Below are 13,961 nucleotides of genomic sequence, written 5' to 3'. Positions count from 1 at the left end.
ACGGGAGATGCAACACCTTTGTTCTAAAACATTTTTAAATGTAACTACGAATTTTGAATTTATCTATTAATTAAAGCATGCTTATTTGTTTTGCATTCTATTTATCAAACATTACTGTAAACATAACTATTTTATTGTGTACATTGTTGACAAATATATTTATTAAATCATATATTTTGTAAGATTGGATACTATGTACAAGTTTGAAAACATTATTATGTCATGTTCAATAACAAACCAAAGTACATGTACTAGTATAACGTGTAAAATAAAAAACTGCTTGTTTAAAACAACAAGCAAACTATCTATTGCTTTAGAAAGAAATAAGACTTAACATAGAACAAATTACTATAATAGAGTTATATGATAAGTTTAATTTAGATGTAAAACAGATCTACTAAAAATAACTAACAGAAAATACAACTTTAAAATGTGACATGAATGTTTTTCACAAAAAGTCATTGATGACTAACGCATCTTTTCTCATTTCACGACAGACAAGCATTTTCTGATCTTATGAAACGAAATTGTGTAATTTTACCAATCCTATGTTTAAATGTTGAATAGTGGTCAAGTCGGTGCTGGGGCTTGTAACATTTATTTACCACTATTGTCAATGAACAGGTCATCACAAGGCAAAATTTATGCAAGCCTACAACACATTTTAAAGTTCACGGTCTTTCACGTTCTTTTAGGTGTCCAGACATTGAACATTCTACAACAGCGCTTGAAATTCTGTATACTACCTTACTAAATAGTTACTTATTTCTTTAAAAAAGTTTCTTAACAATTTGTATTGATTATTACCCCATGTTATACCATTTTACGCAACCACATTGTATACGTATCCAACATAAGTCTGTTTATAAAATGAAGACCATAATTTACAATTTTACTACATTTTGAAATCATAACGAAATTTTAACAAAAGTCTCATGCATCAATGCTATTTTTGAAATATGAGTGTTGTCACGAGACTTTAAATCATACAATACTGTTTTCTGTAAACATATATTTTTATTTAAACACGTTTTTCAGCAACTAGTCAGACAAGGCAAAATTAACAGCATTAAAAAAACTTCTTTTCTACACTAAAATTCGTTTTATATATAAAAGATCTTCCGTGACGACATAAACATTATAAACAATGTGGCATACGAACCTTTTTGTAACTAATCAATAAGTTCTCAGCAGAAATATATCATATGTAAAACTGATGAATCTTGATTAGTATGGATTATCTCCCTTAGTAAAACCTTCCTAAAAGTGTTGCGAAACAAAAGATAATATCTCAAAGTGAGATGCATGTCATTGAGTAACTTTCAAACCAACATTAATATATGTAACTTTAAAAATGTCAAATTTAATCAACAGTTGTGCATAGTTTCTTGACGATTTAGGTATACAAATTACAGCTTTTCCGAAAATACCTGGTTATCGTACCCAGCCATTGCGGGTTTCTTTGGTTCAATGGTCGTTATAACAGGCTCCACGGTGGTTTTAACTGGTTCAAAAGTGGCTTTTACTGGTGTAGGTTTAGATACTTCGCTTACTTTTGTCATTGGTGGTACGTACGTTGCGTCGATACCATTGCTGTCATCCATTTCCATAGTTTTCCTAACTCTAACCTTGACCTTAGTCGTTCGAAGTTGAGGAGCAATGGCGGCTAGACAGAAGAAGTGAAGTAGAACAGATCCTACAAGCATACCGAGACAGAATGGAAAGCCGACGTAAGTATGATTTCTATGATCATCCATGTTATAGAGTTCTATCTGGTAGTAGATGTATACTATCTTGTTGCTGACAACTGCAATAACTATTCCCGCTAAAATAAGAATGACACTATTATACATATATATATTTTTTTTCTCTAAAAGTGAACTACAATGTCAATGTCACGACAAAACTATGTTCTTTTTATACATTCTGGACTTGAGTTGGTTGTATTTGCCACCCTCCCCCCACCCCCCAATCGTTTTTTGCGTTTTTTCCGAGTACAGTCTATGCTACTTTTCTTACAATTTATTTGTCAATAAAAGAAAATGCCACTGCATATTTGTATACTAATAGTTTCAAGGCATATACGTCTTTAACTTTTTAAAGTAAGATGCAACCTGCACGGTTTAGATTAAATGAATTTTAAAGTGCACTACTAATGAACATTTTTATTTTAAAGTGAATAAGTCTATAATTTAAGGTCGGTTATACCATTAATAATTACGTTAATTAGTACTGAGAATCATTCGTGAAAACAAACTACGAAAGAATAATATATGGAAGTTAAAGTGTTAAATATATGATCTGATAGGACATATCATAATAAAGTGTTCTAGAACGAAATATTAGTATTCATCATACATGTAAATATGTTCACACTGAATCACTTAAGAACTCTATCAATATTTCAATAATTTTATAAATGAGCTGCGTCATGACAAAACCAACATAATGTGTTTGCGACCAGCGTGGATCCAGACCAACCTGCACATCCGCGCAGTCTGATCAGGATCCATGCTGTTCGCTTACAAACCCTATAACAGGTAGACAAACTGATAGCGAACAGCATGGATCCTGATCAGACTGCGCGGATGCGCAGGCTGGTCTGGATCCATGCTGGTCGCAAACACATTATGGTGGTTTTGTCATGACGCGGCTCAAATTTTAGCCACTTACCGGAAGTAGCAGCCGTTGCTGCGGAAAGGAAAATTAATCGTTGGTAGGCTTTATCTTTGTTTATTCGCTGAATTATCTGGGAAATGGCCATCACTGTTGACAAACACACGGCAACCATCATCAAAACTTGTTGACATATCAGTGAATTGTAATCGTAATCTGTGAAATAAAGAATATAGTAATCTTTATAATTATCCTGCTATATTGCGTAACATTTCTATTAAGTTCCTGCAGTGAAAAAAAACAACAACAACAAAAGAACAAACAAACAAAATGCAATTATAACACTTTTAAAAGCTTCTATTTTTCATTGTTATTGATAGGTCAGCTAAAACTTAATTTCGTGTGATTTGCCTTTACACGCGAACATTGATGTAACAAAAAGTTTGACTACTTAAGTACAAAGTGTACTTTTTGACTGGCAAGTTTTTTTTGTAATCATTGGATATCTTATAAAATTGAATACAAATTCAAAAAGTTGATTTGTATGAATAATGAAATAAAGGTTCAAAATTGTAAGTTTATACCAGATCTGATTATAGTTTTTAAAGTCGTCTAAAATATTTCTACAAATGTGTATTGACGAATACGTTTTGTCTGTACGCCTTGAAACAATATGAGCCGCGTCATGACAAAACCAACATAGTGCGTTTGCGACCAGCATGGATCCAGACCAGCCTGCGCATCCGCGCAGTCTGATCAGGATCCATGCTGTTCGCTTACCAATCCTATTACAAGTAGACAAACTGATAGCGAACAGCATGGATCCTGATCAGACTGCGCAGATGCGCAGGCTGGTCTGGATCCATGCTGGTCGCAAACGCATTATGTTGGTTTTGTCGTGACGCGGCTCATATATCATCAGAGAGTGACCAAAGATTATGTTACTTGCGGAATTACTGTTTAGTTATCCAGGACAATAAGTTAATGTTGATAGACCTTCGAGATAATTTATGACAAAAACATGTTTTAAAAATCGGCGTATAAAACCAGCATTAAAACAAACAAACAAACAAACAAGATCTAGACTTAACAACATATAATACACATATATCTTGCCGTTTGAGAACTTAATACTTTCGTAACAATATACGATGTTATATATAGATTTCAGGCAACAGCGACCAGAAACACTTAGCAAACAAAAAGTTTGTCAGCTAGTATGTCGTTTTTATCTTTATAATAAATTGTTTCGGATACGTTTGACTTCTTCTTTAGGTGAGTAAACTTTCCAAAAATTGTAAAAAGCATGATGTTCCATGAATTGTATACCACTTAAACCGCAACTTTTTACATGGAAAATCCGTACATCAAACCACTGCGTTTAATTAGCATACATACGTCACATAATACATGTATATGCAAATAAATACATATCATTTTCACACGGAATAATAATTATACGTGTATTTTAAAAAATAAATTACAATATTTTGATAAATAGACGTGTGAATAATTATATTTTATTTATATACGGTGCTTTATTTGAATATAATACGTTGCATTTCCTCTGATGTAATATATTTTAAGTTATTTATGCATTGTTTGCCTCTTTTTAAACTTATGACTGATTGATTGTTATGCACCATGAACTTTTGTCATAAAATAACACGCCTTTCCGCAGTTCGTATCCATTTGCGTGAACTCGTATATTAAATAATAAACATCTTTTTAACTCGATGCATATTAGGTATGTAGAGTTCTATGTATATTGAATACATGTATAACATAGGCCACTATCGGTTATTTTCGGAACGTTATTTGTTTCAAAATCATGCTCATTAAATAATTTGCATCACTCATCCTTTATCGCTATGTACTATAAATGGTTCAAAATTATTGAATACCGTAGATTGTGTAAAAATAACGTTCCGAAAATGACCTATTTGTTACGATATTGGCCGCTGTTAGATTTTTTTGCAGTGTAAGACTACCTTAACTGGAAAAATGTAAAACATGTGTAAATAAAGACAGAAAATATAATTATATAAAAAAGTTCAACAAAACAACAACCTTTGATTGAAACTTTTCTATAGTCTACTAGTATGATTCACCTTGTTAGAAGTACTAGGCGCCTGTCAAATGCACAGTCAGTTTTTTGACAGTTCGTATGGTATTAACCGTCTTGTTTTCACCATATGATTTTACGAGCTACTGTTGAAACATTTGAAACAGCGAACCAGAGTCATATATCAGAATTTTACAGGAATAAATTATCAGAATTTTCTTCCTACGCGAATAGGACACCATACAGTTGACACGATTTATTATCTTCTTAAATTGTTCGTGAACTTTTATATTATCATGAATTTAAATAGGAAATTTCGTGTTAAATAAGCTTAATATTGGTTCATGAACCATTTTCACGTAATTAACGTATAATATACATGTTACTTTACTAAACGTTCCCATGCACTATCTTGATTTGTCAAAAAATGCTCGCCAAATTTCCGAAGGCATAGGTTGGAGATTTAAGACTAAATGTATCATTTAATGAAAACTTAAGGCATGTTTATATCATTCGGAACTTTTACAATTTGCCACTTTATCAAGCAATGTGTTTTATAGACTGTAAAAACTGTACTGTAACAGTTATTTCTGCATACGAAAGTGATAAATGACATATACACCACTAACAGTTACGGTAACTTGAATGATGACTGTTTAATTGCGATATTGCGAAATCTGCGTTTTATGTTATAGCATGATAAAAATATATAAACTTGATCATATGAGGAAACTGCTTGTCCATACCCCGTTAAATATCCAAAATGGACTGGTCCATGTTTTAATATACTGAGTAGCGAATAGCGCAGACCACGATCAAACGGCTCGGATGTGCTGGCAGATCATGGCCAGCACTTGTCGCATTCGAAAATTCAGTCGTTGCAAGATGGTTAAGGGTTAAAGTACAGATTAGCAAACAGAATTCATCACATTTGTAAAATGAAAACTTTCTTAAGCTTAATGAAACAGGGCACAGTTTGCTCATAGCTTAGATGTAGCATGCACGTTGTCGTCAATGTAAAGTGGTTGTACAATCTTCTAATCATCAACAATGATAATATTGAATTACAAAGTTATGAAATTGTGGACTCATACAAATAATTCACTATTTTCCATTTTCAAATTTTTATACATTGATAGTCGCATGTCACTTAGAAATTCAAGATTTATATATCACATGATATATTCTCCAGTGGATTATGTTTAAGTACAGCAAGTTTATAAAAGTATTTTTGATACATGTGTCAAATCAACTCTATTGTTCTCTCTATTGTTCTTTTTAGCCACACAAAAGAAAATAGCCACATAAAAGCGTTACGGAATGAAAGACATCAAAGAGAAAGAACAGTTACCTATTGTCCCTCTAGCCACATTATTACTGTCCATTGAGAGCGGACAGACGGAAGGACAGACGGACGGACGGACGGAGCCTATTTCTATTTCCTTTTTTCTTCGAAAAGGCGGGTGGCAATAATGTGTTTTGTATAGCAATATGGTTGTTTTATATGCAACCATATGCAATATCAAGCTTTTTGTTTACGATGAAGTAATTATTAGATGTTTAAAAGGATACAAAAGTGATGAACATTACGCGAATAGGCGTAAACAATTTATTTTACATGAAACCATAACATTTTTATTTTCAAAACAAAAGTTTCATTTATTTCTGGGCACAACAATTGCTATCATTGTAAAACAACAAGATGTATTTAACGAGCCGTCAGTTTTAATGATAATGTTATATATTTACATGTCATATTTTCTTGAGGCAGACAAGTAATATTTTTACAGGATATATTATATAATATTTTCCGTATTTTACAAGTTCAAGGTTGTAAGAATATGAAATGGTAAATTACATTCATGATGTCAATGGCCTTGAAAAGGGATGACGAACTGACAATTTGAAACTTGTCATAATAATTTTGACAATTTTAAAAATAAAAGATGAAGTGTATCACATTTTCTTTGCTTATTAGCTGTATTCGCAACACACATCTCGATAGTGCACTTAGACAGATTTTTATCAGTATATTGGATCAACCCTTGTCTGAATACTTTAATAACGACTTCAAAGCTTAAACAATTGTAGCAAGAAGTACTATTTATACAGCTCTGAATAAGGTGGTATTTATTATTTAAATTGGATTAAATGTATCAATAATGAAAAGAACCCGTTATGCTTTGAAACATACAACTTTGTGTAAAGTAGTATTATCTTATTATATAAACGAGATAAACCAATGTATCTTCACTAAAGCAAGGCAACTAGTGATTAATATATCTGAACTATGTCTACCCCACTAATAACAACAATTATGTTACTGTGAACATAAGCAGGTTTTAACAACTTTTATCTGTATTTATTTATAAAACAGTGTACAACAAGTTGTATCACAAGGTTTCTGAAGAGTTTGGTAATGGTTAAAACCGTATTACATATGTTCAGATTTAGGAAGGAAACATAACCTCTCAATTTTCCTAGATAAACAAAAAAATACTATACAATAACTTTAAAGAATTGTCGGAAAGACAACACTCACAAAAAAGTGAAAATTAAACAAATATATTTATATAGGGACTATATATGTATAGCATTGTTTCAGAACATGTAATGTTTTCGAATTTATAGAAAACTTCATTACAGAAGGCCTTTATCCCGATTAATTAAAATAAACATTACAACATTTCGAGCATACTACAAATTAACAACAGTTTTATGTATATTTTACAAGCAGTTTAAACAATCCATAAAAAGCATATTATAATTCTTTACAGAAAATTAACATGCACAAAACAGTTTTACGTAAAATACAGTTACATAATTAATTGCTCTTTTTGTATTAATGTTTTCGTACTCATTAAATAACCACAATTTGTTCATATTACACACCGTTTTGCAGTAACAATTTCATATGTTTAAAAACTAGTTTAAATAGACCTACCAAGTGATAATAATGTCTCACGTGCGACCTTGGCATTTAAAAGTCGCTCTCTTCTTCTAATGTAGCAATCGTTAAACGTTTCCACTTTGCATTTACTTTCATCTAGAATTGTTTTACATGTTCTTTTATAGAACAAACTCTGGTGCTCCTCTATGTTTCCTTTGATATAAATAATCCAGCCTGGCGCTGCTATTGATGCTATTTGTAGAAGGCACGCTAAAACACCCAAAGTTGTAGTTAGTTTGCGTAAGAATGCGTGACCCATTCTTTATCAGACAATTTAATCTCAATTTTATATTAAAATTATTTTCGTTTAAGGTTTTTCAATCTCGTACGTCAAGAGTTCCTCTTTTTATTCACGAAATACTTTTTTAAAAGAGCAAACACTATATCCCAAACTTTATGATTTGTAAATCCAGTATGCTCTCATGAAGTTCTTAAGTAAATCTGAAGTATGGACGCTTTAAGCGTAATCTTCAAAATTTCCTTGCCTCAGGGCGTTAAATAAATGAATAAAGAGAAACGATTAAAATTTTAGAATGCACATCGTAAGACAACATATGCAAATTAGTTTTTATTTTGTGGCAGATTATGAAATACGTAGCAAAATCATGAAAGTATGAAGTTTGACCTGACAAGGTGCATGACTGTAACTTGTTCGCTTGACCTGATCAGGAATTAATATGTTTAGTTTGTCATCATAATTCTGTACACACGCTAAAGATTTAATTAACTATATTTCGAAATAGCATTTGAGAATGTAAAAAGTGATAATCTAAAACTTCCTTATATTTTGTTTCTTCATTTTTCGTTTACTTGTCACTGTGTATAGGCATAATAATTTAAAAGTGGAATCCCTAAAGAAAGCTAAAAATGACAAATTGAAAATACTGCAAGCTCGGGATGATTGAGCATGTTCATGATGGGTAATGAAAGTGCAAGATACCGTTCACGCCCCCCTGGCACCGGTTACAACGTAATTTACAGAAATGGCTTTTGAACTTATACCTAGCTTTATGCCAAGTGCAAATGACTTACTACATCAAAGTATTAGAATTGTGCAAATTGAAAATATCTTTGCTTGATTTATTCTAAATAAGTAAATTACGATTAGCTTTAATGCGAAGAGATAAATTGATCAGTGCAACGTGCGATTAATTTAAGAAATAATATATTCCAAACAGTGATTTTATCATTCAATAACATCACTGTTTGGAGTCCGGATGCGAGGAATTATATCACGAGGGCGTAGCCCGAGTGATATAATGATGCGCATCCGAACGACAAACAGTGATGTTATCAAGCGATAAAATCACCGATTTGGATATATTATTTCGATTCTAACACGACATCAACAAAATAAATGCTGCCGTACATGATATTAAGCTAAATTGCGCCTGCTTTGTTTCCGTACTTATTGTCAGCGCGTCACATTTTTAGTGGCTATGTCACGTGTACAATTATTACGTCACTTGTCTAAATATAGAACGTCAAACAGTGATTTTATAGCATAATAACACACACTTTCGGTTCTTCTTTGTTCAATAGAGAAAAATGCGGGTCGTGTTAGAATTATTTATAAATTATTAAAATGTAACGGAAATATAATCTTAAGTTAAGTATATTTAATTACTCAAATATGTGAATGTACTAAGGTCACATAATTCGAACAGTAAATTAAATCGTTCCTTTCCATATAGTATCTTATTATATTTATTAAGAAAGGATCTAACCATCTGAAATGCAACCAATCATTTCCAATGAATCCTAAAAAGTGATCGAGCTAAAAATAATACAAAGTATGACAAAATCGTGAAGAAATAAAATATGTTGATGAGTTATGATAAATGAGTTCAAAAACTATGAGTTAGAAATTATATATATTTCTTTACATTAAGGAATATTACGGATTTAAAACTCTTTGAACAGACATGAAACAATTTTGTTGGACGTAAACATGTATGAAGTTAATTATGCTTTGAATTAAATATTTCAACTCGTACAGTATCAGTCATCATAAATTTGTGTTTACGTTCATTGAAACGTAGTTTTAATCTTTTATAGTTGTTAATATGACATTTAGATATTATATCTCACGATTTACTCCATGGCTGCAATACTATATGCATGTTTAGTTTTCTAATGCAATCCATCAACGTGTTACTTGTGTCGTTGATTTTGTATTATCTTTCTTCAATGTTGTGCTTATATATTCATGGAACGGATAACAACAATAAAAAAATATAAGTCCTCTTTTTAAAAAGTCACTTAATTGTCTCCATTGAAGACACTTTATAAATGTTCGTACTTAATTAAGTGCAAAAACGTTAATGCACTCCGATCACGTTAGACTGGCGTTGCTATGACGGCATTTTATTGCGTGTTTCCTCCAAAACGATAAAAAGGCGTGTTCATTAACAAATAGCCAAAGTTATCATTTTATTAAAAATCGTCAAAACTATTCGAAAAGAAATGATATAGCTTTTCTGTCTAATTTGTTGAAACAACTCTCGAGTCAATACTAAATGTTGATTAAATCTTGCGCTCCTTTTTCGTAACAATTGAATGTATTTATACATTTCCATACTTTTCTTTTTGATATAATTTAACAAACCATTTTGTTGGTTGCATTTTAGAATTATAATTAAGACTTATAATTAATAATTCATACCTTAATACAATTACATAATTCTATTTCGAAGATAATATCCCTTGAGACTCCGGTAATTAATTAGAAAGGAATTCATCATTAAATTTTTATTAACTTAACTGTGTAATTAAATTCAATGTAGATAAACAACCTTCTCCCTGTCACAGATTGGTTTATTTTTGTTTCATTGTTTCATTTAATTAATCACTTTTGCTATAACAGTTGAAAAGTACAAATCGTCGCCTTGGTATACTTTTGAGCAAACACATTTTTAGAAAAGCGCCAAATCAAATGCATAAGTTGCCATTGGTCGCAAAAACAACAACAACATTAAAGGAAACGAAAAAAAATACGAATAGTGCAGACTGTGCAAAGTGTTGATATGTAATAAATGAAGCATACATTGTTTGATCAATTCGTTATAATTTAATTTAAGATTTATAGTTAGAGATAGCTAAATTTTGTTTAATGTTGCTCACTGTTTTATTAAGTAAGTAACTGTATTAATACTGGGGATATCACAGTCTGATACAAACATGGCAGACACACGTTGGAACATGTTTATATTTTATAGATCCAAAGTTACTGACATGTCTAACACTCAAGTATGTAATAACTCGTTTTTCAAGTAAAGAAAGAAAAATGTCACATGACTTATTGTCAAATGGATGAATGAGTTAACTCCAGGACACGCCACAGTATAAAACTCGCCAAACACAAAGATAGCGCAAAATTTTATCGAAAATATTTGTTGTTATGAAAAGGTCACTAGGAAATAGCTCTCTCTCTGACATGAATAAAACGATATGTAAAATCACATTATTTTCAAAATGGTATTTATCTCACTATACGATGAAGTTGACGAAATGTGCCATGCTATTTATTTATGTATTCATACCCATCACTACTGGAATACACTGACCTCGAGTTTTTTAAAGTTAAAGAAAAAAATATGTTTTGTCTACATATAATTATAGAGTTGTAATTTGGTTAGATATGGGCTATATTTCCTCATAAATGAAATCGAGACAATTGTCTGTGTTAAAAGAATGTAAAATGTCTCATTTTAAACCACTTAAAGGTTGAGGTGAATGGACGGATGAATAACATAGTTTTGCATCTGAAATCCATGAAATTATATAATTGAAAAACACAGACTAGTTAAAGTTGAAATTTGCACATGCATTTAAAGAATCTGTATGTTTACGATTTTACTTTAGAAAAATCAATTATTCTAGTAAGGTTTTAAAACAATTAAGCCTTCCTTTTCAGTGTAAACCGTTTAATTATTCAATCATATTAACTTAGTGCAGCGCAGTAATACAACACTTTAGTGATTCAAAAGAAGTTCAGGGTGTTCCTTTTCGGGCAGTAATTCTATTTATGTGCCGTAATGGCGCATAGCTGATGACAGACAATCAAATAAAAACCTCTGTTTAATTCCAGAATTAATTACATTTGAAAAAGTGACATGGGTTTAAATGAACCGCGTTGCTTAGATAGTCTTATTATTGCAGATTAAAACATGAATATGTTCGTCCATGTAAAATGATTGATGAGTAAATGCTCGCCTAAATATGATGATAATGCTTTATCACTGTCTGCCAATACTTTATTGCCTTAAAAACTATTAAATTGTGATACTTAATGTGCAAAATATTCCTAAAAACACTAAATAGTTTCACACAAACAAACAAGTACATGTATTACCAATTATTGTTGCACTGTGCTTATTATGTTTTTAGCAAGGTACAAGTTTAATTTAAGAACCAAAACAGTTAATGTAAAACCAGTTTTGTGATGAATCATTTTATTGCATTATAGTTTAAAACAAATACATGTATATATGTATATAAGCTGTTCAAAAACACATATGTTCACATGTGTATTTATTCACATTTTAAAGAAATTACTAAATTAAAGTTGAAGGAGTATCCAAGCTGTGAAAGTAAACCTTTCAGGGATCGTTTTATGAAGTAATACCTGAAGTTATAACTTAGAGAATATTGTACTAATATACTGATAAATGAATTGTTGAAGTCCATATCTGAAATAAACTTTGAGAATGATTTAGTTTTACTAAGCTCAAAATGAACATTAAGAAAAGAGATAGAATTATTTAACTCTATTGATCGAACGATACAGATATGAAACAAAACAACTGTGTGTTTAAATAATGTGTTTCTAACATTAATTTACCTTATCGATTTATCATGGTTAACATCTCAAAAAGTATTAGGCATACAAATACTAGAAACATTTAAATGGCTGCAAATACTATACGCAAAGACTAAAACAAAATATTTATCGTCTACACCCTCAACACAAAAAGATATATTTTCTACTAGGCACAACAATATTATTGTTTTCGTTGTAAGACAACATCATTTACTAAACGAGCTGTCACGGCTAATCCAACATTATATCTTCATGTCAAATTCTCTTGAAGCAAACGAACGATTTCGTTACAGGACACACAATATTTAGTCTTTACAAGTTGAAGGTTGTTAGAATGTTGAATAACATTTGTTTACAACGTGTAAAAATTTGAAAGCATAATTATAAAACAAAATCAGATAGATCGTCGCAACTTGAAGACCATTGTGACTGTCTTAATTGAGGGATTGTTTTTATTTATTGGTTAACCTGTATTTCATGATGGTAATCTTGCTTTGAAAGTTGTAACACCCGAGGTTAGCCAAAATCATCTTTCCCGATTCGGCGCCATATGACCTATACTGTGCTGGTGCCCCGTAAAACCAACCAGCCTATCAAACAAACAAACAAGTAAGATGCAATCAACCCCGTGTATTACCAGCTTATACTGTGTAACACTGATGTGATCTTTCTCGCTGTCCACAGTTAGTCACTTTTTTATATATTCATTCTGCATAGCGGGCTTTAATACTGCATGAAAAGATGTGTTGGTTGTAATAAGATTGTACTTTCTGTATGTGGTTGGACTAAAACAGGTTTGACTGTACATGTGTGCACTCTCGTGATGTCTTAAAAAATTAGCAAATGAAATCAAATGTCATTTATCTTCCATTTTCATTAAGTCTAAGTTAGTAATTACAATGATAGTTTTACAACGCTCCTCACGGTCATTGCCTTATCCTTATATAGTTGTCCATGAATTAAATTAATGCATTTACTTTCTCTTAACTTTCACCACTTATCTTTATCAAAACGAAGCGTAGCGAGTGATAAAACTGTTTAATGTCTTTCTGACTTATTACAGTTACTACGAACATGGTACTTTCTGAAGAATGTAGTTTTTAATATTTCTACCTTTGTAGGTTACATAATGAAACCAAAGTAAAGTAACATGCGGTAAAATGCTACCTTTGTACTTCATATTGTTTCAATACGTTACCCCTTAATTTGCTGAGTAAGCAGAAAAAGGCAGCAACACAAAAATAGTTGTATTATAAGATTAATAGAAAGCGAACATTAGATCATGAAAAGGAAATTTAAATTATTGGACGATTTAAGAATATGTCAAATCAAATGGAAACTTCATATATATATTTAAAAAAGAAAAAGATATTCTATTCCAAAGCCTATTCACGAGAAATATATATCTATTTTTATGTTAAATTATTTGTGTCATACCACTTATAACATAAATAACAATAATATTTTACACTAGAAGATAAAAATTAAATAAAACACTGTGAAAGACA

At 31.1% G+C, this 13,961-nt stretch overlaps 1 protein-coding gene across 4 annotated transcripts in view; it reads right to left on the bottom strand.

The window, feature by feature from the left end:
* Positions 1 to 306: 306 nt before the first annotated feature.
* Positions 307 to 13,961, bottom strand: part of LOC132755934 (uncharacterized) — a 28,142-nt gene continuing 14,487 nt past the window's right edge. For 3 of the 4 annotated variants that reach the window (XM_060746873.1, XM_060746874.1, XM_060746871.1), the window contains exons 2-3: positions 2,674 to 2,832; positions 307 to 1,825 (exon numbers count right to left, since the gene is read on the bottom strand). In XM_060746873.1, coding sequence (XP_060602856.1) covers positions 1,410 to 1,825; positions 2,674 to 2,832 — 575 coding nt within the window. In that variant the 3' untranslated portion in view covers positions 307 to 1,409. Of the gene's footprint in view, positions 1,826 to 2,673; positions 2,833 to 7,625; positions 8,136 to 13,961 lie in introns of those variants that run through there. The other variant, XM_060746872.1, reaches the window with a different exon arrangement.

The sequence above is a fragment of the Ruditapes philippinarum genome, unplaced genomic scaffold (assembly GCF_026571515.1).
Source record: "Ruditapes philippinarum isolate M1 unplaced genomic scaffold, ASM2657151v2 ctg5430_1_1_1_1, whole genome shotgun sequence".
NCBI classification, from domain to species: domain Eukaryota; kingdom Metazoa; phylum Mollusca; class Bivalvia; order Venerida; family Veneridae; genus Ruditapes; species Ruditapes philippinarum.
Note: the sequence above shows the minus strand (reverse complement) of the source record. Positions and strands in the feature narration are given on the sequence as shown.